The 25,808-nt window shown below is 46.5% G+C and overlaps 1 protein-coding gene across 1 annotated transcript; it reads left to right on the top strand.

Annotated features, from left to right (window-relative positions):
• Positions 1 to 3,027: 3,027 nt before the first annotated feature.
• Positions 3,028 to 24,014, top strand: NFAM1 (NFAT activating protein with ITAM motif 1). The gene is made up of 6 exons (XM_054188181.1): positions 3,028 to 3,197; positions 5,325 to 5,663; positions 6,690 to 6,799; positions 9,393 to 9,506; positions 14,157 to 14,243; positions 16,914 to 24,014. Exons 1-6 carry the CDS (start codon positions 3,143 to 3,145, stop codon positions 16,971 to 16,973), a joined length of 765 nt encoding a protein of 254 aa, XP_054044156.1. The 5' UTR covers positions 3,028 to 3,142; the 3' UTR covers positions 16,974 to 24,014.
• The last annotated feature ends 1,794 nt before the right edge of the window (positions 24,015 to 25,808 follow it).

The following is a 25,808-nucleotide window of genomic DNA, read 5'->3' as shown; positions in this document are numbered from 1 at the left end:
GGGGCATGTGTGGGCACGTGCGTGTGTGCGCCTTTACTTGTGGGTGTACATTGGACACAGCTGTGAACAGGCAATTCTGGTAGGTTCAGCACTTGCCCAAACTAGTTGTTGTTCGTGTGCACCAGAACAATGTGCTTTTCCTCACGGTTGGGAATGCTGGCCACTGTCGCAGGCTTTTAACAGCGCTTGAGTGAAATCAATGGCCGCTTTCCAGCTACAAGCAGAAACTGTTGCTAGCACCTGGCCCAATCCTGTATTTAGTCTCAGGAAGTGATCAGCATTCGCTGCGTCAAAGGAAGGACCAAGCCATACGGATCCCGGCCAGCCTCTTCTGTGGCAGGGCTACAGCTGGACAGGCGGTTCCCTCCGTATCACGCTGCAGGGACTAGCTCACACATGGCAGTGTGCTGTATAATACATGAGTGAAGGTCATACAATGACCTATTCCTTTGGAGCTTTGTAATTTATTGCCTTTGGCACAGGTATCCTGGTTAATTCCACGTAAGTTTCGGAGGGATCAGTTCAGCCCTGCCACAGACTGGTAATAAAAACACACAACTCCCCAGCTTTTCCTCATCTTCCTCCCATTTATGTCTCCAGGGTTAAAGCATGGTCCAGAATCCCCAGACCGAATTGAATTAGAATTTAACATTCAAAGATCCAGGCTTCCTTTAGGCTCTAAGGAACAGAATGTCATCCTGTCTTGCGGTTAATAGCTGCTGGGTAGTCGTTTCAAAGCCATTTCTTTTCAGCGAGCTTTACCATAGCAAATTCCAGCAGTGAATGTATTTCTGGCCTGGCCGTGCCTCTAATCCCACAGCTGAGTCTTATGTGTGATCTCTTTTGAAATGCTAGACCTATGTATTTTTTTAAAAATTTCAGACAGTGATATTTCTAGGACTTGGCATTTAGAGTGGCAACAGGGTTGTTTATAGGAAGAGAAGGGAAAAGACGGAAGGAGGATGTTGACCTAGCAGCCCTACAAACCTACGGCACTTAATCCACTTATCACTCTGAATTCCTGAAGCAGATAAATGCTGATAACAGTTAAAACACATCACTGACAGGAGCAGCATGTTCTGTCCTCTAGAAATACATCAATGCTGGAAATTGCAAAGCTGCATGCTACCATGGGAATGAGCGTGATACAAGAGCCGAGGAAGCCCTCACTGTTCAGCAGAGTTCTTCCACAGGAGAGTAGTAAGCCCCTGCCCCCTTCTCCCTCCCTACCCCAACTACCTTGAGATGCTGCCCAGGCCTGAGACATGCTGCCGAGCACTGTTGTGATCCCACAGCCCCCCATAGCCACAGCTGCCTGATCTGTGCCTACATATCTGAAATACCAAGTGGGCCCCAAGTGTCTTGTTACCGCTCTTGATTGTCCTTGCTGTTCAGCGTTAAGACCTGCGAGGAGCGATTTCCAGCTGAGACCAGCCCTGTGCCGCTCACATCAGCATGTCTTGGGGAGAGGAGTTGGTTTTGTCTAATCCGAGCTAAACCTTCCCCGGAGGAGTGCAGCTGCTGCACCAGCCTTGCAGAGCCACACAAAGCCACTTGCTCCTTTCCCCATCTGTCAGGTTTCTCAGCAAGGTACTGGAGTGATCCCTGGGCTCGGGGGAAGCAGCAGCCGCAGCTGCAGCTGCTCGCCAGCCCCCCCTTTCTCCTGAGGACCTGTCCCGGGCTGAACAGGAGGAAAAATGCTGTAAATGAAAGGTTGCTTTGGAGCAAACCTCACTCCTACAAACTCTGGAGAGATAAAACAACAGATAGAGTTCGACTCTGCGCAGTTTACAGGCTCATCTACCTTCTTAGGTCTTTCTCCGCACGGCTGTCCCCCACCACTCTCCACAGCCCAGCAGCCTGTGCGAGCAGGCACCCTTGAAATTGCAGCAAAGTGCTTTCTTGTGGACAGTGCAAACATCTCACAAGAAGTGCGAAAGGAGGAACCTGCCTAGAGAGAAGTGAAGACCTCTCAGACATCAGGGTTTTTTTTTTAAGTCAGATGCTGCTCAGCTGTTGCATTGCAGATGTCTTAGCTAAAAACAAGCTTTCTTCGAAATCAAAGACTCTTCGTGAGTACAGGCGGCAGGATCCTCCCACAAAGAAAGGGTTTTCTTCTTCAAAGGGCTCTCCTTAGATTTCCCTACAATAGATTTCTTAAGGCTCGCCTGCATTGCAAAGCCAGCAAAGCTGATTCAGAGCCAGCATCTTGTGGATCTGAAGCATCACAGCTGTTAGGGATGAATTTGCTGTCTGGTTGTTCTCACTTCTGCCTTACACCAAAGTGACCTAGTGGAGGAGTTGGCTGCAGCGGGAAGTTTTGTGCAGTCAGGAGGACAGTGGAATCGTTTCTCTGTACTGACTGCTGGGTACTGTTACCCATGTTGAAGGCAAAACAGGTGATCCCACCCCTCAGTGGTCACATAAAGGAGGAGTTTGACAGTGCTACTCTGCCATGAACCCAAACTGTGGCACTGCTCAGTAGTTTCCCCATGTGAACACAGCACTTGATGAAGATAATTTGAAGCAAGGTGCCTTTGTTCTAAAACCTGGATGGTCCATACAGTGAGATAATCAGGAACAGCTGATCCGAAACAACTGTGTAAACAAATCCTTGCAAAATTATGGTAAAAATCCCACTGTGCCATTTCTAAGCTTGCCCGTCACTCCAGAGTCAGTTGAACATTTCACTGAATTTGACCACATTCACCTCAAACGGCCTCGATCTGCATCAGTCAAAGGACATTTTTTCCGTATTCCATTGTGGAGCTTTGGTCACTGTGGAAGGCGACAAAGTTTGCTTTAAATGCGTGTGATATTTTATGGTCATTGGGAGAAAAAGCTCTATATGTTAAAGAGCTTACAGTTTAATTTTTAGACACTCGCTGGTAGGTGTAATGCCATCGTAATAGTATAGAGAAACGAATCTCGGTGCAGGGAGGAGTCTGACCGAAAAGCAGAAGAGCCTGCATCTACCAGGAACAGCTTACCAAAAGCAGTGTGTGTCCCTCCCGCCCGTCCCTTTGCAAATGGGAGGATCAACCAGCTGCCTGGCCTTGGAAATACCTGACAAACCCACATCTCTTTTGCCTTTTGGATCTTCATACCTGGTTGCTTTCATACGGCCTTTGACCCCCCCATCATGAGCTCTAATCTAAAAGTCATCTTCCTGTTTCTTTGGTTGCTTCAGTGTGGAGGTAAAAATACATTTTTTTATTCCTTTTGTTTACTCTCATGTTTCTTCGTATTAGAGCATTTCCAGCTGCTAATTCCCAGCTTTTGCTAATTTCCAGAGATCCCCTCTAGGAATTTGCACGCTGCTGCTATTTCTGTCTTTTAAGCATTTCAAAGCTGAGAGAGAGAATCCTCAAGAAGGGAGGAACATGGGAGAAGGGTTAGATAACCTAAATAAAATGGTTGGGCTTTTTTCCTGGCATGTTCTGCTCAAGCTAATGGCTCCTGCGATGCTGTATGAAGATGGATCTCTCATCTGTTTTTTTACAGCAGTGCTTAGCCGTGCCTTGTATAGAAACTATATTCTTGTGTGTTCTGCTGGGTAGAGATGAGGAGAAGGTTGATGAATGATGAATGATTTTAGAAAATAAGGCCCAGAAGAGACCACTTGGGTTATCCCTCCCACAGTGTCTGCAGGATTTTCTGTTGCCTTCTTTCCATAATATTGTATCTAGTGTACATAAGACGGTGCCCTCACAATGAATGAGCATGTCCCTTAGGAATGTACTGTATCTCGGTTGCTTTTACAGTTAAGAACCTTTTTCTCGTGATGTAACCTAAGCTCTTCCTTACTCTTGGGCTGTTGTCCTTGGCTTTGTCATCTGTAGAGGATTTTCCTTAACGGATATTACTTCCCAACAGTCCTTTCTGGACAGTGTCTGTGCCCTCCCTTCGTTATTGCCCCTCCCCCCCCCCCCCCACTTCTCAGTGACCAGCATTCAGCAGTGCTAAGTCTGAGTTGCCTTTTCTGATGCCAAGTCCCGCTGTGCAGAGGTGATGCTGCTGTTGCGATACAGTGTTAGTGCACAATGACAGGAAAGCAAGCCTGGCTGTGCTCTGGGACAGCTTTAATGCCTTGTTATGAGCCTGTTCATAGATGCAGATCCCCAGGGAATGCCATCAAAAGCATGAATGGAAAAGCCTGCCCATCCCCTACTTTCTCTCGCTACTTTTTTTCCCCCTTCTATTTTCATGTCTCTGAAAAAATCCTTCATTTTGTAAGAAGACTTGTGTGTAAGTTTCCACTTCCCTTTTTTAAAGACAACAATGGTTTGCATTGGCCTCCTCTTAAGTTTCTTTATATGTGGTGTTATGTCAGCTGCCAAACAAATAGATCCAGAGACTGCCTGATGTTAAACCCAGATTTGGCTGGGAGGCCAAAGATATCCTGTACCCCAGGCTCCTTACTAGCCCATGGCTCACTCTTAGCTTTTTTGATTTTTGATTAAACAGAACAGGGAGTCAACTATGGTGTGGTTCCCCATCTGTGCTTATTCATCCTCTCTTGTAATTCCCGACATCATTGTCTACTGAAGTGCAGTGATAGATCACTTCCAACAGCCCTGTCTGCATAAGGAGGAAGCTCATGAAGGGCATGATCTCCCATCTCTCTGCCTAAGATACTGTCACGTATCGATACTTAAGATCTGCAGTCTTCTGCAGATAGTTCCCATATCTAGCATCGAGTCTTGTGCTTTGCTGCCCATTTACAGCAGCAAAAGTTTGGCATGATTAAACTGTGTCTTATTTCTCATGGCCCTGGTGTTGGCCTCTGTGCAGAATATGCAATTTCCTTCCTCACTTGTGCTTCAGAAATACACAGTCCCATCAATAACACCTGCTTCCGAACTGTACCTTCGCTGGCGCAGTGTCATCACATGGGCACACATAGATGCTCAAGCAGAGGTTTGTAGCTCAGGAGTTTCAGGAGATATCCAGCTAACATTTGTCTTGGAAAATCACTTTCTATTCATCTGTTGTAAATACAGTCTCACGCCACTGCAAAATCAGTTCACTTCCAGCTTCATTTCCTGTCTTTCTGCGTGCTGGTGTTGTACGAAGAAGCTCACAAGGGAAAAGGGGAAGCCTGCGAATGCAACAGGCTGTCGCAAATCACACAGCAATTACCTAAGAGATGTGTCAGATCACACAGGGCACGTGCTCTGAATCACTAAATTTCTGACAAGGGCCAACACTGTGTGCTTCCTGACATATGGTTATTTTCACCGTGTGATCCTGTCTTTGGGGCAGCGGTCCTCTCCTGACTTAAAGTGATGTTAGGTGGCTGCTAACAATTATTACCCTTACAGGAAGAAAAGTTGATGTACAGCAGAAACCTCCAATCCAGGTTGCACTGCTCAAGGAAGGAGTATCCATCCCCTGTAAAGTCATGTTCCCTTACATGCAGAAATACACCAAATTTTCAATCTCCTATTACTGGATTAATTCACTGGGCCAGAAAACATCCATCCATCATAGGTCAGAAAACGTACCCATCCCTCCTGGAGAAGAGAATAAGACTGCTACCATACCTTACGACTACACAATCAAGTCACTTGAAAACACCTCTTCTACTGGCACATACTACTGCAACGTCACATGGGATGATATCCGGATAATGGGAAAGGGAGTGTTTGTCCTTGCTAGAGGTAAGTGAACAACCAGAAAGGAAGGGCAGCTGATTAAAAATCAGCTGAGTTTGGCTATGGAAATATGAGCTTTGCTCTTCTTTTCCTCTACCCAAACATGCTGTGGTCAGGTGGGAATAATACTTTATGCCCAATACTTAATGCCATCAGAGTTGAATGTATTTTACACAGGTGATCCGTGCTGCTCTTCCCAATGCATAGATGAAGACGTGAAGATGCAATAATTTTTATCTGACCTGCCTCCTGGGAACAGCAGGATTAAAAGTCAGGGTCTATCCAGGGAGCTTGGGCACTGGGTCAGAGCGTGCTTTTAGGTGTCAGTGTTCAGGAGACTGAGGTTTGGCTTTCAGCAGTGTGACAAAGATGGTTGAACACAAGGTCACCGTGGTTAGGAGGCTCGCTGTAGTCAGATGTACAGGTTAGGTGCTCACCATTAGGGGCTCACCATAATGTCTCCCCCTTTTCCATGTGGTACAAGAGGTCAGTTGTCCTGTTAATGCACAGATTGGAAGCAAGGGCCAGCTTCATGCCAAGATAAGAGGAATGTTAGAGAAAATTCATAAGGACATGCATGCTGCTGACTGGCTGGATTTGCATGCTGGAATATGAAAAACTTCTTAGAAAGTGTAAATGCAAAGAGCCATGACAAAATAGCTTTGCCACACTGGTCAGAGGATGCCTACAGTACCCACCCTGCTATTTTGTGTGGCTTGTGTGCTTTCCACCGTCTTTCTGCCCCTATCGCTGAAGACCTTTGCAAGTCTACCTGCCACATTTCTTGGCTCTCATAGTTATGTCCCTTCCCTCTAATCTACATGAAGTGAAGCTGCTTATATCCAGTCTCTTTTGCATGATTCTTCAGCTGCCCCCTGCTCTCAAACTAGGTTTTGAAGGGTGTGTGCATCTGTGCCACTGTATTCTGCACTCCTTCTGTATTTTAGCTCTCTCAAGGCTCTTTCCAGGGTTAAAAACGCAGCAGGATTGTAACTTCCACTCACACTGTATCTTTTGCCTTCTTTCTTACAGATACAGGGTATGTAGAGACCTTTTATGTGTGGGAAATCCTCATTACCCTTACAGTTCTTCTTGCTGTATTGAGCATCACCGCAACAGCTCTGCTTCTGTGGAAAAGAAAGGCAAGTTATAACCAAATAAAAAGCAATACCTGACATGACCCATTCTAGGAATTTATTTCACTTGTTTCTAACTTGGTGGAATTGGAAGTCCCTGTGCTGAAATTTTCCATGCTGAGTGTCTGCCTCAGGTTTAGTTTCTTTTTTTAAGTTCCGTCTTTCTGAGAAAAAATATTACAGGAAAGACAAAACGACTCATTGATTTGTCTATTAAAGAAATTCTGATAATCATTTTGACTCCAGCACACTCTGCTTTAGAGCAAGGATATGACACAGGGCAAGAAGTCACACTAGCAGTGTGCTGGCCCTGAGAATATTCAAGGAGACGTAGCCTTGTGATGGGTCTTTGGAAAACTGCAGTTTGTGCATGCTCAGTCTTGGCTTTTGTCAATTTAGCAGCTCAATTGTCTAAAGGAGCGCTGCGAGGCTGCCTTTCCACACGGTGCCAGTCAGACAGGTAACATCCTGTGCAGTCAAGCAAGTCTGTGGCAGCCCTGGTGGCAGGAGGAGGGCAGGAATTTCCCTGTTTCTAATCCTCTGTAAAGATGGGGGCAACTCCAGTGCAAGGGCACAACCTGATTGCAAGAAGACTGTGCGACTGCATTCCTTGGGCACCATAAAAGAAAACAATCTGGAGTGTGGAGGGGATGGGGACCAGAGCCTTGGGCATGTGTTTGGCAGAGAAAACATTAAGAGACAGAGTGAGCAGGGAAGGTCAGGACAAGGACCCCAGGGAAGCCTGTGTGCAAGTCCCGACTAACTGGGAAAAAAGAGAGAGACGAGGACCGGAGGAGCACCCTGCTTTACTTGACTCTGCTTTGAGCAGAGGGGTTTGGACTGGACAATCTCCAGAGGCACCTTCCAACAGTGGTGATTCTGTGAGGCTGGAAGAAGGAGCCTCAGGAGGGAAACTGGGACTGGAAACCGGAGTAAGCAAGCACTGCAGTTTGGAGATGAGTATTAAGACTGCACTGACGGGGCCCCTCAGGTGAGCAGACCAGTGGCACAGGTTGGGACCAGCTGGATGAGGATGTGGAAGCTGGGATGAGTAGCTGAGGGCAAAGGGGAAACCAGGAGTGGGGGAGAAAGGATGGAGACAGAAGGAGAAGAAAAGCCACAAGTAGGGATGAAAGATCTGGGTGAGACAAGGGCCCTGTGGAAAAAATTCTGGAGACATGATACTGGCATCCCTGTTGTTTGGGGAAAACCTACTGCTCCTAGTATTGCCACCCTCAGGAATTCAAAACAGCATCCTCTGCACTCTTCCAGTGATTTCAAGGCTGTCTTAAAAAAAAATGATGTCTTTTAGAATAGAATTTGGGGATTGTTTTTTCCTAGGTAGAGTATCCCCCATATTTACTCTTTCAACCTGCTCTTTGCCACCATGACAGCAGACCCTCTGCATACATTTTTATGTGGAGGCTGTGCTGCTGGTACAGTCCTATGACTCCAAGGAGCATCAGCCTTCAGCACACAGAGTCAGAGATCATGAGGCTGAAAACAGAATGGCAGCAGTTGGCAGACCTGCTAATCTCGTGAGACTTATCTTGCAGGGAGTCTGATGGAGAGGGAAGGAGTGTAAGTGGCAGAGTGACTAGGCTGGAGACAGGCCCCCATCTCTGCTTGCCTAGACAGTGTCTCCATGGGGATGAGGAGGGAGACACTGTCACGCCTTGCCAATTGGCATCTCTAGGTTTTGAGGTGGGCCAGCAAGTCTCAGACCTACAGGCTCTCTTTGGGGCCCGAAGAGATCATGCAGTCATTACATTTGCCCTCCTGCAGAACACAGCCCATATTTCTCACCACAGCTTGCTCAGACCTGCTGGTTTAAAAATGTTTATCTTTAAGAGAAGCTATTTAGCATCCTCCTTAGTTACTAATGGACTGGAAAGCAGTTCATCGTTTTCATGTGATGTGAATATAATCATCCCACTTCTTTCCGAATTAGAACAGAGATACTTAGCAAAGCAAAGCCTTCTCCCTTTCTGCCTCCTTCTTGCTTGCTGAGCAGGGCTAACCCTTATCTGTGCATGAATGGAGCATGTTCAAGGAGAACTCATCCAATGCAAGAAACATTTCAGAGGAAGAGACCTTTGTCTTTCAACTCCATGCTGGACTTGCACATCAGTGTATCACTGACTGTATGTCATCATTAATGGTCATCTGGTGCTCTTCTCTAGACTCTACAGATTAGCAAAATCTTCCTAGCCAAATCCCGATGAAAGTCACTGCATTTTCCTTCTCTGAAATTCCCCCACATACTTCGAACAGGGCCCTGCTTTACTGCCTGTCCTACAGCATGGTCGTGTGTTGTTAAATACTTACATCCTCCAACAAGCAACATTTCAGTGGTGAAAGCGATTTCTATGTATGCACAGAGCCCAGTTCTCTTTTCCACTGTTCCAGTGTAAGTCAGCAGACTCCTGGAGTGAGGAAAGGGACCGGCCCGTATTGTGCAGAGAATGCCAGCACTCTTTGCTGTGGAAGCACTCAAGGTGTGCGAGCAGCTAGCTTTGACATGACATCGGTGTTCACGTCATCTTTGGGGAGATGGTGTTTTCTCCCAATGTGTCATTTAGTGTCTTGTCCTCAACAGGTGTTGTGCCCTAGAAGGAACCGGCTAAATATCCCGAGAAACAAGGTGGAAACACAGCCCCCTTCAGCCAGCCCACCACCACCACCACCACCACCACCACCTCCTGTCTATGATGTGAGTACCACAATCGCCCTCCATCCCTTCTGTCTACATCATGGTACAACCCTTCCTTTCCCTGCTCTGCCGTGGTATAGACAACACCAGTATCATGATGTGAAACATAAGCAATACCCACATACCAGCCTGGTCGTGGTGACTGTGCTCCTGTGCTCTGCCCTGCTTAGCTCCTCTCAGGACTGTGCATGTTGCGTATCTCCATCCTGGTCCCACTAGTGGCCTTCCTAATGCCAAAGCCTCGCACTATGCACTTCCCTCTGACAGCAGTGTAGCAGCACAGAGCAGCAAGTGTGGGGCCAGAGAGGGTTTCTGGTGGTAGAGGTAGAAGGGTCTCCAGAAGTCAGGAAGGAAGAGGGGATCTCAGCCCCACTTCGTACCGTAGGGTGTCTCAAGGACATGTGCACTCCCCAGCTGGAGAATGATGGCTCAGGAAAGGGGCAAAGTGCTCCCCACGACAACCCAGCTGTTTAGGGCTCCTGCTGTGACACCTTCACTGGTGTCAGTGTCATGGACCGCTGCAGTCCTGAGCAGGCTGATTAGCTCTCAGAGGGAAAAGGGCAGGAAGAAAGTGAAGGGAGTCTCTTTTTCGGAACATTTTCCTTTCATTGCATAGGATCTCCTTTTTCCATTTCCCAGACTGGGGAATGCTGTCTGCTGCCACTCCCTGAGCCCAGCAGCAGCAGTGTCATAGGTAACGGGATTGGAGTGGCTGTCCTAAAATGTCAGGCCCAGACCTCATCTACATCAAGTAACCATGACCCCTAATCCCATTTCCAACCCATCCAGCTCCATTTAAAATGGATTCTTTTTTCTTCTTTCACTCCCATGGGAGAGCTGCTCCACTAAGCAGGGAAGGTTGTTTTTCCCCCCCCCATGATCTGTGGGACAAACGAGGAGGAATAAAAAAAATGAAAGCGAGTAGAGAAGGATGTTGCCTGAATATTAGGAAACCTTTCTGACTGTGAGGCCTATAAGGGCTGGGAAAGTCTCTCTGAGGAAAACCTGTAAGCTCTGCTGCATTAATCATTTAAAATAAACAAAACGAAGCTCTGGAGAATGTACTGCAGAGAGGAGCAAAGCTCTGCCAAGGAAGCAGGAGACCTGATAGGGGGCAGATATGAAAAAGAGGATGGGCCTACCCCCTTCTCATTCTCACTTTGCAGGTGGGGGGGCACCATTTTGTGTCCCTTTAATTTTGGAGTAGACATTTAAAAGAAAGCACTATATTTTATATGTGATACGTTTATTCTTGGCAAAAAGCAATGCTTTGGGTAAAGAAGGTTGCAGGTTATAAAACTCATTTGTATCAAGTAATTTCTTTTTAATTCGGGCTTATAAAAATCCGAATGGGTAGTTTCCTGCTGAAGTGGGTGATTTCTGCAAGGAGACAAAAAAAAAATCAAATCCATTTCTCGCTCAGTCGGCCTCGTCATGCATCCTTAGCTCCATCTTAATTACATGTTTCATCATGTTGCTCTGTTCAGGAGACCTCACTAAGGCTAATATAGCAAGCCAGCAGAGCCAGCCTTAGGCACAGGCAGTCCCAGGAGCTGGCTGAGCCCCTGTGCTTGCAGGAGCCCTATAGACCTGGCCCAGCCGCCTTCCCCCGAAGCCCGTTTACTGCACGCCAGCTGTGCAGGGCTTTTAGCCAGCCCAGTGTGCAGGGCAGGTGGCCCAGCCCTCTTTGGCAGCGCTGCAAGTGGCCTCGGACCATCTCCTGTATGCTGGGGGGGTACCAGCCCGCCCACTGGAGGTTACTTTACCATGGAGCAGCTGCTGCAGGGTGACTCGTTCAGGCATGAAGCAGCAACTCCCGCCACAGACACCGCATGTGGTGAGAGCAGGGCTGCGAGGGGAGGAGGGGGGAGCACAGGGCTGCGAGGTGTAACAGAGAAGTTAATGGGAGAGAGAGGGCAAGAGCCCTGGGATGGAGACCCTGCATTGGATGGGCCCTCAGGACAGGTGAGGGGAGTGGAAAGTCGACAAACCTTATTTCCTTTGAAAGATGACTCTGGTGCCCCACTGCTAAATTTTGTTGGGACTCTGCATGGTGTAGACCCAGCCCTGCAAACTAAGATTGAAATTAGGTGCGTTGTGAAAACCCATTGGTGTTAAATCGGGTGTTGAACACTTAGTGCTTAATTGACGGGGAGGGCAGAAATCTGTGGTCAGCGTTGGGGTAAGCTAAGGCAAGGAAGAGGGAAGGACAAGTGAGAAGTAACTCCAAGTGATTAAATAAAAAAGGAGGTCAGAGATTAGGGGAGAGGAAAGGAGGCCAGCACGTGCCAGATGTGCTATCTGTGGGGAAAAGCAAGAGGTCAGAGTCTGGAAAAGAGTCAGGTCAGGGGACCACAGTCTCCTTGCAGGCCTGGAGCTAGGAGCAAGAGCAAGAGGAGGCAGCACTGGACATCAAAGTAAGGGCTTGGAACTGGCTGGGGCAGCTCATTAAATGCTCTGTGTTATCCTGCACACAGCAGCAAGGCTCACTCCTGGTGTGGGAAGGGTCCTAGCACACCTTCTGCACAGCCATCCTGCTGAAAATCCCTAGGAGCAAATGCCTTCCCCACTGGCTCTTTCAGGTGCCACCGTTTACCTCATGGTCCCTGGAGGTGGGTGTAGACAGTGAAAAGCAGTAGGTAGCAAAAAGCTCTGGTAATAAGGGGGCAGCTGGGTACCCACTTGGTTCCAACTACACTGCCAGGTGTTCCTTGACCTCTTTGTCCTCCTGCAGCCCTGGAGCAGCTCTACCTCATTGCACTGCCCAGACCCAAACCTGTATTTTCCTCTGTCTTCCAGCTTAGCTGCCTAGTTAACGAGCAGCTTGGAAATAATAATTCGAGGGACTCACTTCATCTGCTTTACACTTCAAACAAGCTTTTTTTGAGCAGCAAACAGAACTCCTGCGGTGCACACAGGTTCCAGAACACAGGAGCTTTTCCCGGTGTGAGCAAGACAAGGAGGCTGCTTGGGGATGGGAAGGCATCTGCCAGCAGGGAGGAGAGAGGCCTGTGTGCCTCCACTGTGACAGTAGCAGCTGGCCAGTGACCAAGTAAAAGTATTTAATTTGCAAATGGCGGTTGGGGACACCAGCTTTCCAATTGGCCGGCAAAGGACCAGCATTGTCAACAGCCTCCATGGGAAGAGCGCTTGCGAAAGAAATCTTTTTTGGAGGTCAAACACCAAAGGATCCTTGTTGCTTGTGAGTGGCTTCAGACTAGAACAGTGAAAGAGGCTGCCTGTCCTGCCAAGGGGACACAGAGCCAGGCTGCTGGGAGTGCAGCACATGGGACGAGGTCCTCACTGCGAGCATCACAAAGAGAATTGAAAATGAGGATGGGGAAATGGGATTTTCTGTGTGCGCATGTGCACATGCGAATAGTTGGGAATGTCTGTGTAGGCAAGCGGGTTGTTGGGAGTGGGAAGCAGACAGGTGAAATAATTTCACTGTTCCCGGAGGAGGAGTGGGAATAGGAGAGCCATGTGGTGCTCTGTTCACTGCGGCTCCCTCCTGTCTGAGTGCCTGTTTGTTCCAAGCTCCAGTCCCAAATGCTGCTGCTCTATCATCTGATCCTGTTCAAACCACCATTCTGCTGGCCATGATCCTGAAAGATGCCAAGCATTTGCAACTCTGGATGAAATGTTGAGGGTTCAGGTGACTGGCAGCCCCAGAGTCAAGCCCCCATGTTTTGCTCATCCTCCTCACTGTGTTGCAGGGCGCCTCGCTCCCTTTGCAGTCTATCCACTAATACCATCTGCCCCTCTTGCGGCCGGAGCTCCTCCCATCTTCCTGTTGCCAGAGAAACAGCCACCTTGGCAACCTGCTGTCATCCTTGAAACACACATGGAAAAGTCCTCCTGATTGTTATGTTTGATCCTTCAGGCAGATCTGGAACATCACTCAAACTGACACGCATCTCCTGTGACACGATTACCTGGGGGACTAGTGGGTACATACACATGTAGGGTGTGTGTGTGTTTCTCTGTGTAGCTGTGTGGGACGACGGATATGTTTGAGGGCCTGGGAGTGTATTGATTTTTTTTTTATTATTTTTTGCTCACTCTAAGAAGAAAGGAGATTTCTGGCTTGGAAAAAAATTCCAAACAATAAATAGAAATCATGCCTCATGTAGGATTTCCCATTTTCAACAGCTCCTGTGCTTCAGGACCTTCAGCTTCGCCCCTCTTATCACCTTTGTGTGCCCACAATAACCATGAGTCAGAGCTTGTGGGTGTCAGGCACCTAAACAGTCCTGAGCAATGCAGAGCACTCCGTGTTACCTGTCGTCCCCATGGTGCACAGTATCCTTTCATGTAGCAGAGGGGACTTTATTCTGCATTCTGGGACAATTTGGAGCAGAGGGAGGCAGGGGCATTGGCATTCTTCTCCTCTGCCTTATACAGGGTAGATAATATCAAAGCCTGTCTCTGTGAGCCTGAAAAAGGAAGATGATGCAGCTGCACTGAAAAGATTTCAGGGGAAAAGGATATTCTGTTTGCCCAAGTTCAGGTCAGGAAGTTCAAAATTTTGGAGATGGATGGGGTTCCTAAAAATTGTCGAGATAGCATGAGATGGGGAACAACACAGTAGGCAATTAGTTGTCTTAAACCTAAGTAATTTATTTGATCCCTACTCTCTTCTCTCTGCAGTGCCTGGATCTGCAGCAAGTTGATGTCTATTCTAGCCTCGAGAACTACACAAACAACCCATCACCCAGAAAGAGTCCTCCAGGGAAGGTAAGGGCTGGGGCCCTGTTCTTGGAGAGTTCCCTTATGCACTGGGCACATGGGGAAGGAAAACCCACAGAGCTGCCATGGCCCTAGCAGGCAGTAAGTGTGTCTGCTCCTTCCCCACTTCCAGTCCCACCAAAAGGGGAAAACAGGAAGTCACATCCACTTGCCAGCTGGGCTGCACGTGTAGCCTATCTTTCCTCTTCCGGCAGAACCCTTGCTCCTGCACTGCTACCAGTTCTGGCAGTCCTGGTTGCATGCAGATGCTTTGCTGTGTGACGTATCCTAGAAGGAATTGAGGGGTTTGGCATCGCTGCTCCCTCTGAAGGGGACAGACGTTCGTGGAGAGTTGGCCAGATGCTGGTCCCCACAGTTGCCCTTTCCAGATTATTTAGACAGCTGAGAAGTCCTCCTGGGCAGAGGGGTCCAGCAGACCCTGGACACAGCTTTGCTTTCACTGGCATTAAGCACCTGAGAGCCGTTTCATGGTAGCAGAAGCTGAGATGTTCTGAACAGAGTTTGGGCTGATACAGTCTCTGTCAGTTCTGTGGCTCAGGAAAAGGCAGGCTTGGATCTTCTTGTGGGCTGGGAGTTATGAGTTAGAGACAAGGAATGAAATTCACTCATAGTGAAAGTAGCTGCAACTTGGAATATGCAGGTGCCGATCAGTTGTGGGGGCCACGGCAAGCAGACCTGGGGCCCACACAACCCTCTACTCTGCCTTTGGCAGGCACCAGCTGTTTCACAGGGACAAAAGTTGCATGAGGCACCCCAGGGAACACTTCCTTCCTGTCCTCAGAACTTCATTATTCTTTTCCCCTCCAGACCTCTTATCTGCTTAAAAAATATATTCACTCTTCTAGCATTGGAAAATGTTCTTGAAAAATGTATCCTGCATCCTCCCACTGATGTCCTGTTGGGGACAGTTCCCCAGGTTGACTGACTATGCAGTGTGGAGGATGGCGCAAACTTCACTTGGCACCATCCCTCTCTTTCACGAAGGACAGTATTTTCCAGTGTCTGAGGCATTTTCACAACTCCCACCTCTTAGGAAAAGGTGGTCTAAAGTCAAGTGTCCTCCTCTGTGTCACAGCTACTTCTCACGTGGTCTGGTCTGTAGGCCACTGGCCTCCTGTAGTTACTGCTCTGGCACACAGTGGTTGGTGGTAGCAAAGGCAGTGGCAGGTACCTGATTATTGAGGGGAAGGGTGGGTTATTTTATATAGGCTGTCTTATACCCCAGTGCATCACATGCACTGGAAAAGACACCATCCCCGTTTTTGTGTTCTTGCTGCATTTTGAATTAGTTGGATAGGGAAAACAGTAGGTCCTGATCCCTCTTCCCTGTCCTCTTTATTCTTCTGTATACCTTTATCAGATGCCACCTTTGAAATGATTCAGTCTGGATGATGAGATGCAGTATATGCGGGGTTTTTTCCCCTACTGTGGAGCTGTCTGGGCTGTGTTGAATCCCTTGTGTGTGGCCCAGATCACTCAACCGCTGCTTTGGGGGGCAGTGGGTCTGAAAAACAGAGCAGGAGCAAAGCAACAAAACAAGAGCAAAGGAGCACCTGTGTGTGAGTGGGTCTGGTGCTGGTAGTCTCAGCCAGGGCCGGATGAAGGCCAAAGCAGAGATGGGAGAAACAAAGGAGAAGAAAGCAAAGAGAGGGGATAGGATGAACTCTCACAGCAAGAGCAGGCACCACTGAGGGTCCTCAGTTCTTGTGCTGGTCAGAAGGAAGCAGCAGGGCCCCATTACCTCTGCACAGGGGAATTTGACTGCACTTTCCACTACTGTTGCAAGCACGTTGATCCGCTTCCCTCTCAGTCATCCTGGTCTGTGACTGTCTGGGACACTTGTCTTCCAGCCAGCTATATAACAGGGTATTTTCCCTAAGAGTGTGACTTGTGGGCCAGAGGGTTTGGCCTGTGAGTGGGAGATGGGATTGCTGGACGGTGGCTGACTGCAGCAGAGTCCAGCCAGCCCTTGCTGTGGGATGCTGCGCATAGAGGGGGAGCTGTAAAGGGAAGCGGGGCAGGGAGCCCCTGAAATGACAGCATTTGCATGCTGTCGCGCTGGACTGTCAGCCAGCTTGGGTAGCGAGGGGTTAATCCCACATGCTTTGGAGGTGCCTGCACAGCGCTTTTGTAAAATATTTCCCTTTGGTGGTGGCAACAGAGAAAATGCTAGTGTAGGTAGGGCTTCATTCACCCGGTGGCATTTCAGCTACTTGCTGTGTAACCTTGCTTACAGCAGGCCTGTGCCACACAGCGCTTAAAATATCAGTCTGTCAGCGCCTTGTCTACACAAGGAATGGTTGTGAGGAATAGACTCAACTGTTGAAGAAACAGGATTGAGGAGGTCAGGGAATTCCTCCTTCACAGAATCCAAAGTGATTTATTTTTTTACCAAGTCCAATTTTCCCTCCCCTCCCTGTCTGACAGCTTTTTGGGGGAAGAGTGACAAGTAAAGGAGGCATCTTTATCCCTGGGCTGGATTAGTCACGTTCATCTCTGGCGGAGCAGCATTTCTCACTATAGTGGCTTCCGTTTCAGCGGATCACTTAGAGCCATTTCTAACAGAACAAACGTCAGTGTCTGCTTATTAAGAATTAATTCATCTTCTTTTGAATAATTTTCCTCCATTTCTTTTTTCTCCTTTTCATCATTCTGCAGACACCTAAGAAGCAAGCATCTCTAGAAGAATCCTCTGATACATTGTATGAAAATATCTAACAGGGAAAATCTGACCCTATGTGGACCAGACATCTTTCCGTATGGCAGAAGTACTCTCTTACATCCCCAGTTCTCTGCAGAGATCCACAGTGACTTCAGGGCACAACCACGAGGGACTTGTGAAACCCCTGGCTCCTTCTAAACTGCCCTTCATTAGCAACAGAATGCATCTGTTCACATCCCACCAGGGCTCAGTCTGCAATGATGCAGCAAAGACGTTTGATGCAAAAGAAAAGCTGCTTTTGTCAGGCACTCACATGTACCTTAGAAATGGTGCAGATGGGATCTGTTCAGGTTTCTATCACCTGGCCTGGCTGAAATACTTAAATCTCGATCCTCTGTAATTGATAGGACAATCCAGAGACCTCCCTGCTTGCTGGCTTGATCTTCTGATCCTGACCTGCAGCAGTCCATCTGATCCTGTGCCTACGGCTTTCCTGACATGGCCATCAGGCTTTCATGCATAGTTTAACTGAGATCCAAGCATCCACCTGCCTGTTTTCCCTTTCTCAGGAACCCCACAGTGAAACATGCTTTCTCATAATCTGCTAATCCCATCAAGTAGTCACAGCTGCCTGCTGTGACCATACTCAGGCGACTCAAATCAGTGCCTCCGAGTAAATGCTTTCCCTTCAGCAATATCAGCAGTATATGGTGAGGACTGGATGCATGGACAGAGATAAAGATGGAGAAAAGGAAAACAGAGAAAATATCCCTGTCTGGCAACATGTCTCAGTGGCAGCGCCCTTTCCAGAACAGGGAAGAGGAACAAGGAGGTGGGAACCCGAGGAAACTCCCTTGCTGGCGCCGCGTAAACCAAGCGGGTCTGGTGCCAGGTTCAGCCCAGAGACGTTCAAGCTGAGCTCCCCAATTTCCTGTTCTTCTTGGCAATGGGCTTTATTATTACTTGGGATTTTGAGCCTCTGTGGGAGCAGGCATGGTACCTCTGCCCCACCAAAACCAATAGGTTTGCCTTTGTTTCACCTGGCCAGTATTTCCCAACAAGGGTGTAGGACTTCTTTACCCCCACCCCCATATGCTATTTGGCCAGGCAGACCAGTTCTGAAACTTAGAATGACTGGAGGGAGGCCCTAGAGGTGAATTTTCTATCCAAGCATTTCTCTCTCCTGTCAGCTGGAACTTGCCTACCATTTGTGCTGATGCGTATTCTAGTTCTGATAGGGAAAAGGTTACATTAAATATCCATATAACACGATCAAACCAGTGGATCAAAAAGCTGAGGCTGTTTTATCTCAGATTAAAAAACAACAACAAAATAACAACTAAACAAAACCAACCCAAAATAAGAATATGCAGCATAACTTGAGAGGAATCACAGAAACCTCTTTAAAGAAGAAGATCAAATTAAAATTGAGCTCCAGGGTCATAGGACCCTCTCTAGTTGAAGATAATGTTGCTATGCATCAGAGATAGAGGCTATGGAAAATGTCTCCAGGGCCTCCAGCCTTCCTATACTATGTTTAAAGAGATAATCCGCTTATTGCTTTGCTCTTTTTATTAGAAGAGATTTCAAACATGCAATTTGGACTTTATTTAACCACAGGAAAATGCTTTTTCTCTTCCCAGTGTTGAGGAATTCATTTCAGAAAGAGCAATGAATAGGCAGCACGGCTTATTAGACCTGTATTCCATTTTTTAAGTGATCGCGACAATTATAAATATTTTTGAAGTCAGCAATTTTAGTGTTTACTAATATGACCAGAAAAAATCTGTGTTCACAGAAAAATTTACAGAGGATTGTACAGGTATAACAATTCCTTTCCTTAACAAATTTGAAGAAATGATGAGATGAATTATAAATATGTCGCAGTATGGCAATAAAATATTCAGCAGAAGCTGGTGGATTAGATGAAAAGTGAAAACTTCCAAAATAATGCTGCTTAGTTTTTCTGTTTTGCTTTTTAAATTTTATAAATGCTAAAAATGCTGGGTGCTATTGGAAATTTCCTGGCAAGCATCTCACTTTGCAGTGAATTGATTTGTCATGTCTTTCTGTTACCTTTTTAGTGTGTTTCTTACATTTATGCCTGAACAATTCTATACCTTAAGTGTAGCTGAAGCTGTTTAAAATGAAACATGAGAGGAAGAACAACATTTGGAATAGAAAAGCGTATTCTAGGAACAGTCAGTGCTGAAGTACTGGAAGAATCACACCAGGTTCTGATCAATTAAGTGAAAAAGTCAGAATTTCCAAGAAACACTGGCAAGTCTGGGGATTTAGGCTGTGTGCCAAAGCTTGCCAAAGTCAGGGGGAGTCACTGTGTTGATTTCCATGGCTTTGGATTGGTCCTGCAAGCGTAAAAGTCCGCTGCATGAGAAAAAGGAAGTTTTGAAGCTACGTAGCCACAAGCTAGTATCACTTCTTTAGCATCATGCGCCATGGACAGCCGCAGTAGCATAGAGTGTGTGAGAGACAAAGGTATAACACAGAAGACTGTGAGAGCAGCAATGTTTTTAAATCGTACAGAGTTTTCCAAGGAGGTATGAGGAAATGCCTTCAGGCACAGGTAGGAGAGACTAGGAAATATCATTTATATAATATGGGTATAGCTACTTTGTAGCAGAGATTTTTTCAGGAAAAAGGCAGTCATTTGGTCTTTTTGTCTTATCTGAGAGTAGATGCAGAAAATGAGTATTACTAGCAAGAGGAAAGGAGTTAATTTTTAAATGTTGAGCAATTAAAAAAAAAAAAGAAAAAAGAGAAATTGAGGATCAGCTCCCCCAGCTCTACAAAGATGAGAGGTGATGACTGGGCGGTTCTGTTCATTCTACATGTTTTGCTTTAAAATTAATGTTGAGAATGGATTCCTCTTAAAAACTGCGTCCCTAAGGGCCTCAGCTTCACTTGCTTCCCCCAGCATGGTGCTGTTATGCACAGAGCATGCTTTCAGGTTACGGTGGTATAATCTTTGATTCCCAGGTGTTGAATTATCCCTTTGTATTGATAGGATTTCAGGGAAGTGGAGGCCCATTATCAAAGTAAGCAATAGCGTGAGGTGGAAATGCGTTGCCTGCCGCCTTCTAAAGAAGATGCTGTGTTAGCACTAGGATCCTTTGCCCTCTCCACCAGGTATGAACCTTTGGTCCTGAGAGATGTGGTCTCTCACCGTGATCATCCTCAATGTGTTGTCTTAGCTGGTATCGCTGCAAAGGGTGTTGGTGACACTGAGGTCATCTAGTCCCTTTAAAATAACTCCTTCACAATGCTTTACAGCAAATCCTAATTTAGGAAGGCAACAAACAGGGTCCACTTGAATGGTTCATTGGTTTGATCTTTTTCTGCAGAGGACAAGCTCTTGCATGGGTACTGTTCTGTCGTATGAAACACGCCAACTATATTTTGCCTTTATCTGTAGAAAAGGAATACCTTGCTGTGGTGGATAACAACAATGAAACATATGTCCGAGGTATAGTCCAAGGTGTTCTCCTTCATTGCTTCTGTCTTCTACTCCTCTTTTTTTTTTTTCTTCTCAGGGGTGTCACTACTGTAAATCATCTCTAAATACCCAGCTAGGGATGGTTCTTTATCAAGGGAGGTGCTTGACCGAACAGCACCCAAGTGAAATGGTTATTACTGCTCTGGTTGGCACCGCTGTTCCACCTAGCAGTGCCCTAAGGGTGTATGAGTCTGGGTCAAGGGCATGGCTCTCTTCTTCCTGCTGGGCTGTCTCTTGGAAAGACCTGATGTTTGTTCAGCCCTTGACCACGCAATACTGTGACCCTGTGAGACAGGGATTTAGGGAAGGCGGTGACTGAAGCCACCAGATGGTGCCCTAGGTCCTCTCTGCTCCCTTTCTTGTCCCCTGCCTGCCCACATCCCCCTGCCAGATCCCCTGGTAACCCCCAGACCACAGACTCCTGGGCGTGGACACACCTACAGCCCTGCAGAACGTCCCCAGCCATGACTGTCTTCCACCCCTGGGATTGGTGCCTCTGGCACCCCTCACAGCCCTGTGCCATGGCCCAGGTGCCACCAGCACCTGTGAAGAGATGGGGACAGGACAGGTTCCCCTCCTTTGCATCTGTGAAGTCTGGAGAAATAGCTTCATCGGATACCCGCATCTTGGCACAGGGCTGCCCATGTGAGGGACAGGAGAGTGGCTGCTGCACCATCATTGGGTCAGACTGGCATCTGAAATGCAAAATTGGACAGATGTTGGAGGCTGCTTGGAGATACCACTACTTTCTTTCACTGTTTGGAAACGGCAGCTTATCTTAGGTTTGGGAAAACTTACTGTGTGTCCACGGTGAAAAAATCCTTTGCAGCGTATGCTGCTCCTCTTCTTTGCTGTGTCAGGAAGCTGATCAAGGCTCAGATACGGCTTTTTTTCTGTATTTTGGGATTCTGTGGTGGTCAAGATTTGCTAGCACAGTGAAGTATAATTAAGAGTTTATAAATAAAAAAGGAGAAGGTCAGTGAGCACCAGTGACTACCTGATCTCCAAGGGAAGAGGGGAATGTGAACCTTCAGTGTCTTCTCTTGCTTGATTCTAGGGCAAGCCAGTCTCCACTTACTGCCAGGGATAAAATGTTTTTCTTTGTTAATGATAAAATAGAAATGTGGGTTACTATTAGTAACTAGTATGTTACTAGGTACTTCACTATTAATAACCAGGCCTTTAAGCTGCCAAACTGTGTTACAAGCTGTGGGTCTGCAAGGTTCTCAGCACCAGTACTGCAATGACACAGCCACCTGGGGACAAAGCGCAATGGCACTTTGACAATACCAGGCAGGTTCCCATGAGAGGTGACACAGGAGGGCAAGTTGTCAGCTCCTGAGGCAAGGACTCTAATTTAGGCAGGAGGGGAGGGCTCCCACTCCAGGAGGGAGTCTTTCTTCTCACTGGACAACAAACCTCTCATGGAGCTCCTCTTTTCCTTCAGCTCTTTGAAACACGTGGGTTGTGTTGTATCGCTCTGGGCCACGTGAAGATTTGGATATACAGCTGGTAGGGCCAGGCAGGTCAGCCACCCTGCTTTAAGGAGTCAGAATGTAATTATCCAAATTGGAACAGGGTGAACACAGAAGAGCTAACATATGGGCTTCTTCAAAATGTTATGTCTTTTAATAACCAGTCAGGGCCTCTGGTTTCTATCCCATCTGAAAGATTTGTCTGCCTACAATTTTATGCAATGATATCTAAGCACTTCCAGGGGTAATAATTGTACCCAAAATACCTGTACCACAGTGAGCTTCCCTCCCTTGTGAGGGAATTAGTCCTGTAATGCTGCTAACGGTGCTTTTGGCACTGACATGTGCCATTAAAAGATTTCAGAAGTCCTTGCAAGGCTCAGTATGACGTTTCGGGTTCTGACATGGAAAAAAATGGAGATTCGGGAGGTTAAATGACTTTTCCAAAATTGCAGAGTGTCAGGGGTGAAGTTTGGAACAGAATTCACGTTCCTATGTTCTTATTTGTATCAGGTTGTCTAGGTAGGAACCAGTAGCTGGGTAAGTAGGAGCTGCTGGCCTCCTTATAGTATAGGGGGGAAAAAAAACTTTCTTCCTGAGTCACCAGCACCGGTTTCAGTAGCACTTTGCTTTTCATTTTTGATTTGTCATGCAGGTATCGGTCTGGCTCACATCTGCCTGACTGAGGTCTGTTTGCTGAGGTAGCAGAGCTGCAGAGAAGTTACTGCTCCCTTTTATGGAGGTATCCACCATTTTGGCAATAAGGAAAGCTCATCAGAGCCAAATTACCATGGAAAGCCCAAATATGTATGCTGTAACTCCCCAAATAAACATTTATGGAGGGAATGTGCTGAGTTGCTGCTCATCCACCCCATAAAGTCTTCCTGATTGCTGAAGAAGCTCCTGAGCTTGTCGAGAGGTTAGGACAAGAGCAAATGGCTGCAGCTGGGTCGCAAAGGAGCCTTCTGCTTGCATGGAAGGGAGGCAGGGAAGTCCCTACCATCCCAACAGTTAGATGCTGGAGAAGAAGGAGTTGTGAGGAGAGTTGATAATACTGATAATTACGTGAATGGAAATGCTTGCCATACTTTTTAATGTTTAAAGGAAACCACACTTTTGAGGTGATGCAATTCCTGCTCGGTTGGGTTGTTTATTCAAGCAGTGCAGCGCTACGCTAGCACATGGGGAAAAGAAAGTAAAACTTCAGCTCGGCTTTTGCTCTCTCGGGATTTCTGTACGCTTTCAGACTCATTCAGGTCAAGGCAGGGTGTGAATCTGAAGTACAGCAGCTCTTCTGGCATGGCCCTCTGTACAGACCAGCCCTTTGCTATGGAACATGCAAAACGCAGATGGGGATTTTAAAGAAACCAGTTTAATAGAAGGAGCTGTAACTCCTGTTCTTCTCCTCCCCAAAAGATTTAAAATAATCTTGCTGTCCATAAAAATCAGGTTAGCTATTTTGGGTTCTTGCAGAGCTAAAATGAATGCAGCATCTCTCACTTCCAGGCATGATAAGTCACTAGATATCAATTCTTAATTGCTTGATTAATCTTGAATTTTCAGAGCTGACAGTGCCTGTCCTAGCACTTAGACAAGAGTTACGTTTAAAAGAAAGGAGAAAACACTTCCTTTTTCTTTTTTTTTTCTTTTTTTTTCCTTTAAATATAACCTACAAGGTAAGAGCATGAAATTACAGAGAAGTTTGTAACATATGATGTCCTGAGAAAGATGGGTCATTAGGCAGAGTGCAAATGAAACAGTCAGAGGTTCATGATAAACTAGGGGGGGTGATGAATTAATTTTAGCTTATGCTTCAGCAATTCATTACAAGACTATCTCAAACCCAAACGTTAGTACACTTATATTTGCTGTATGCTCGTGCGCATTAGGCCACGTTTTTCATTTAAATAAATAAGCAGAAAGCTTTCCTTCATGAAGATCATGACATTTCTATGTAGAAAAAGGCCATTTAAGGTCAACAGTTATGGGGGACTATACCTTTGTGTGCTTTGTGTATGGTTCGTCTGATGATTATCACTCTGCATGCTCCCTAAGGGGTGTTGTTAAAAAAATATAGACCAAATAAAACATTCAAACCCCTCATAGAACATTTATAAAATTGTTTGGGCTTTTTTTTCCTTTTTTTCCCCAGCAATGTGTGTGTGGCACATCCAGGATGAGCTGCAACATGGTATATCAGCCCTTGCTTGGGAGAAACATATTGTACTGCCAGGTCTTTTCCATAGGACAGGCAAGGCCAGAATATATGGTGGCACAGTGTGATGTAAAGGTGTTATGGGTACATGTTCAAGTTGTCTTTCCTACGTTAGAAAAAGGGCTTACCTTGATCTCATCCCTCTAACTAAGGAATAATAAAGCCTCTGATTTTTTTCATTCCAATTAACTGCTCTAACTGGATGCCACAGACTTCCTGGGAGAGGTAAGTGCTGTCCAGGACAGCTACTCCAAGATCTGTGTAATCCAAGGGAACATTATGGTGACTATTAAAACACAGGAGTGCCATCATCGCTGTTCTTACCAGGTGATGAGCCAGTGACCTCTCAAAAACATCCCAGTGGTAAAAGGGAAAAATTCTGACAATATATACCCACCCACCCACCCTCAACCCCTCTGAGTACAGCACTCCCTCCATGGTTACCTGCTGGAACTAAGCACAGTTGTTTTGGTCTACAAGTGTCTCCAGCAATGGTGTAGAAAAGGGAAAGTTTCCACCATGTACTGGGCTGAGACCTATTGCTCTGCAGATGTCCCTGTTAGTGGGCAATTAAACAGTCCCAAAAGCATATTGTCCTCATCTAGTCCCTTCCTGCAGTCAGGGTTTCTTAAGTGGTTTCTTGTGTGCTTTGCTCCATCCAGTTTTGAGTGAATCAGATGATGGGAACTCCTCTGGGATGACGTCTTGCAGTCATGTAGATTAATGTTTCCTTTGCTTAATTTAATTTACATTTATACCATTTATACTCCCTCAGACAACCCTAAACAGTTTTTCTCGCTCCCTGGTGCTTCTGCACCCCTGAAGTTCTCATATGCAATTCCCGTGATGCTCTTCACAGTTGTTATTTGGCCAACCTACACAAGCTGTAAGCCCTTCCAGCTTTTTTATCATTTTATGTTCCTCTTTTTTTTTTTTATTTCCCTCCAAGTTGTTGACATCTAGCTAGCACTGAGTTGTCCAGAACTAAACATGTCTTCAAACTGCGGTCTCACCGCTATATTAAAAAATAGGACTACTGCCTATATCTCTGAGAAGAGGTCTCTGCCTTTACAACCCCAAATTAAATTAACTGCATGATTTTTGCTGCCATATCACATTGCAAAAACATATTAAATCTGCTGTCTGCTGTCTCCCTGAGGTCTTCTGGTATTTCTGCTTTCAGTGCTTGAGCACAGATGATTCCTCTCTTCACCTCCGTTTCTGTCTTTCAGTAGCTTGTATGTTGTACCTACTGCCTTTTTAGACACATGGGATCATTCAGGGTTCCTCTTTGAGGAACAGCAGTGTGATTCCTTACACAAAAGCAAATTATCTCTATTTTTTAGTCTGTCTCCACCATTTCCCCTCCAAGCTGTCCTATGATAATCTGCCTCAGTGCAATTGAAAGGCATGCTACTCTTTTTGGTTTCCAGATTTTCCTATTTATAACTACATAGAGCGCTGGCCTGTATGTTAATAATCTGCAACAATCTGTTTGAACGTCACATACCGAGGATCACGGGTTGAAACTCTTTTGCTGGAGAAAGGGAAATGCTGTTCCTTCCTTAGGAAGTTTCTGTCCCAAATGTCGAGAATATGGATTAGCTTTTTTTCGGTGGGGAATGACATATTAAAATGTTCCTTTGTGCAGGAGACATCTTTCTAGGGGTGGCTGGCTCAACACTCT

The sequence above is a fragment of the Rissa tridactyla genome, chromosome 1, assembly GCF_028500815.1.
Source record: "Rissa tridactyla isolate bRisTri1 chromosome 1, bRisTri1.patW.cur.20221130, whole genome shotgun sequence".
Classification (NCBI taxonomy): domain Eukaryota; kingdom Metazoa; phylum Chordata; class Aves; order Charadriiformes; family Laridae; genus Rissa; species Rissa tridactyla.
This window is presented reverse-complemented; position numbering and strand designations above follow the sequence as displayed.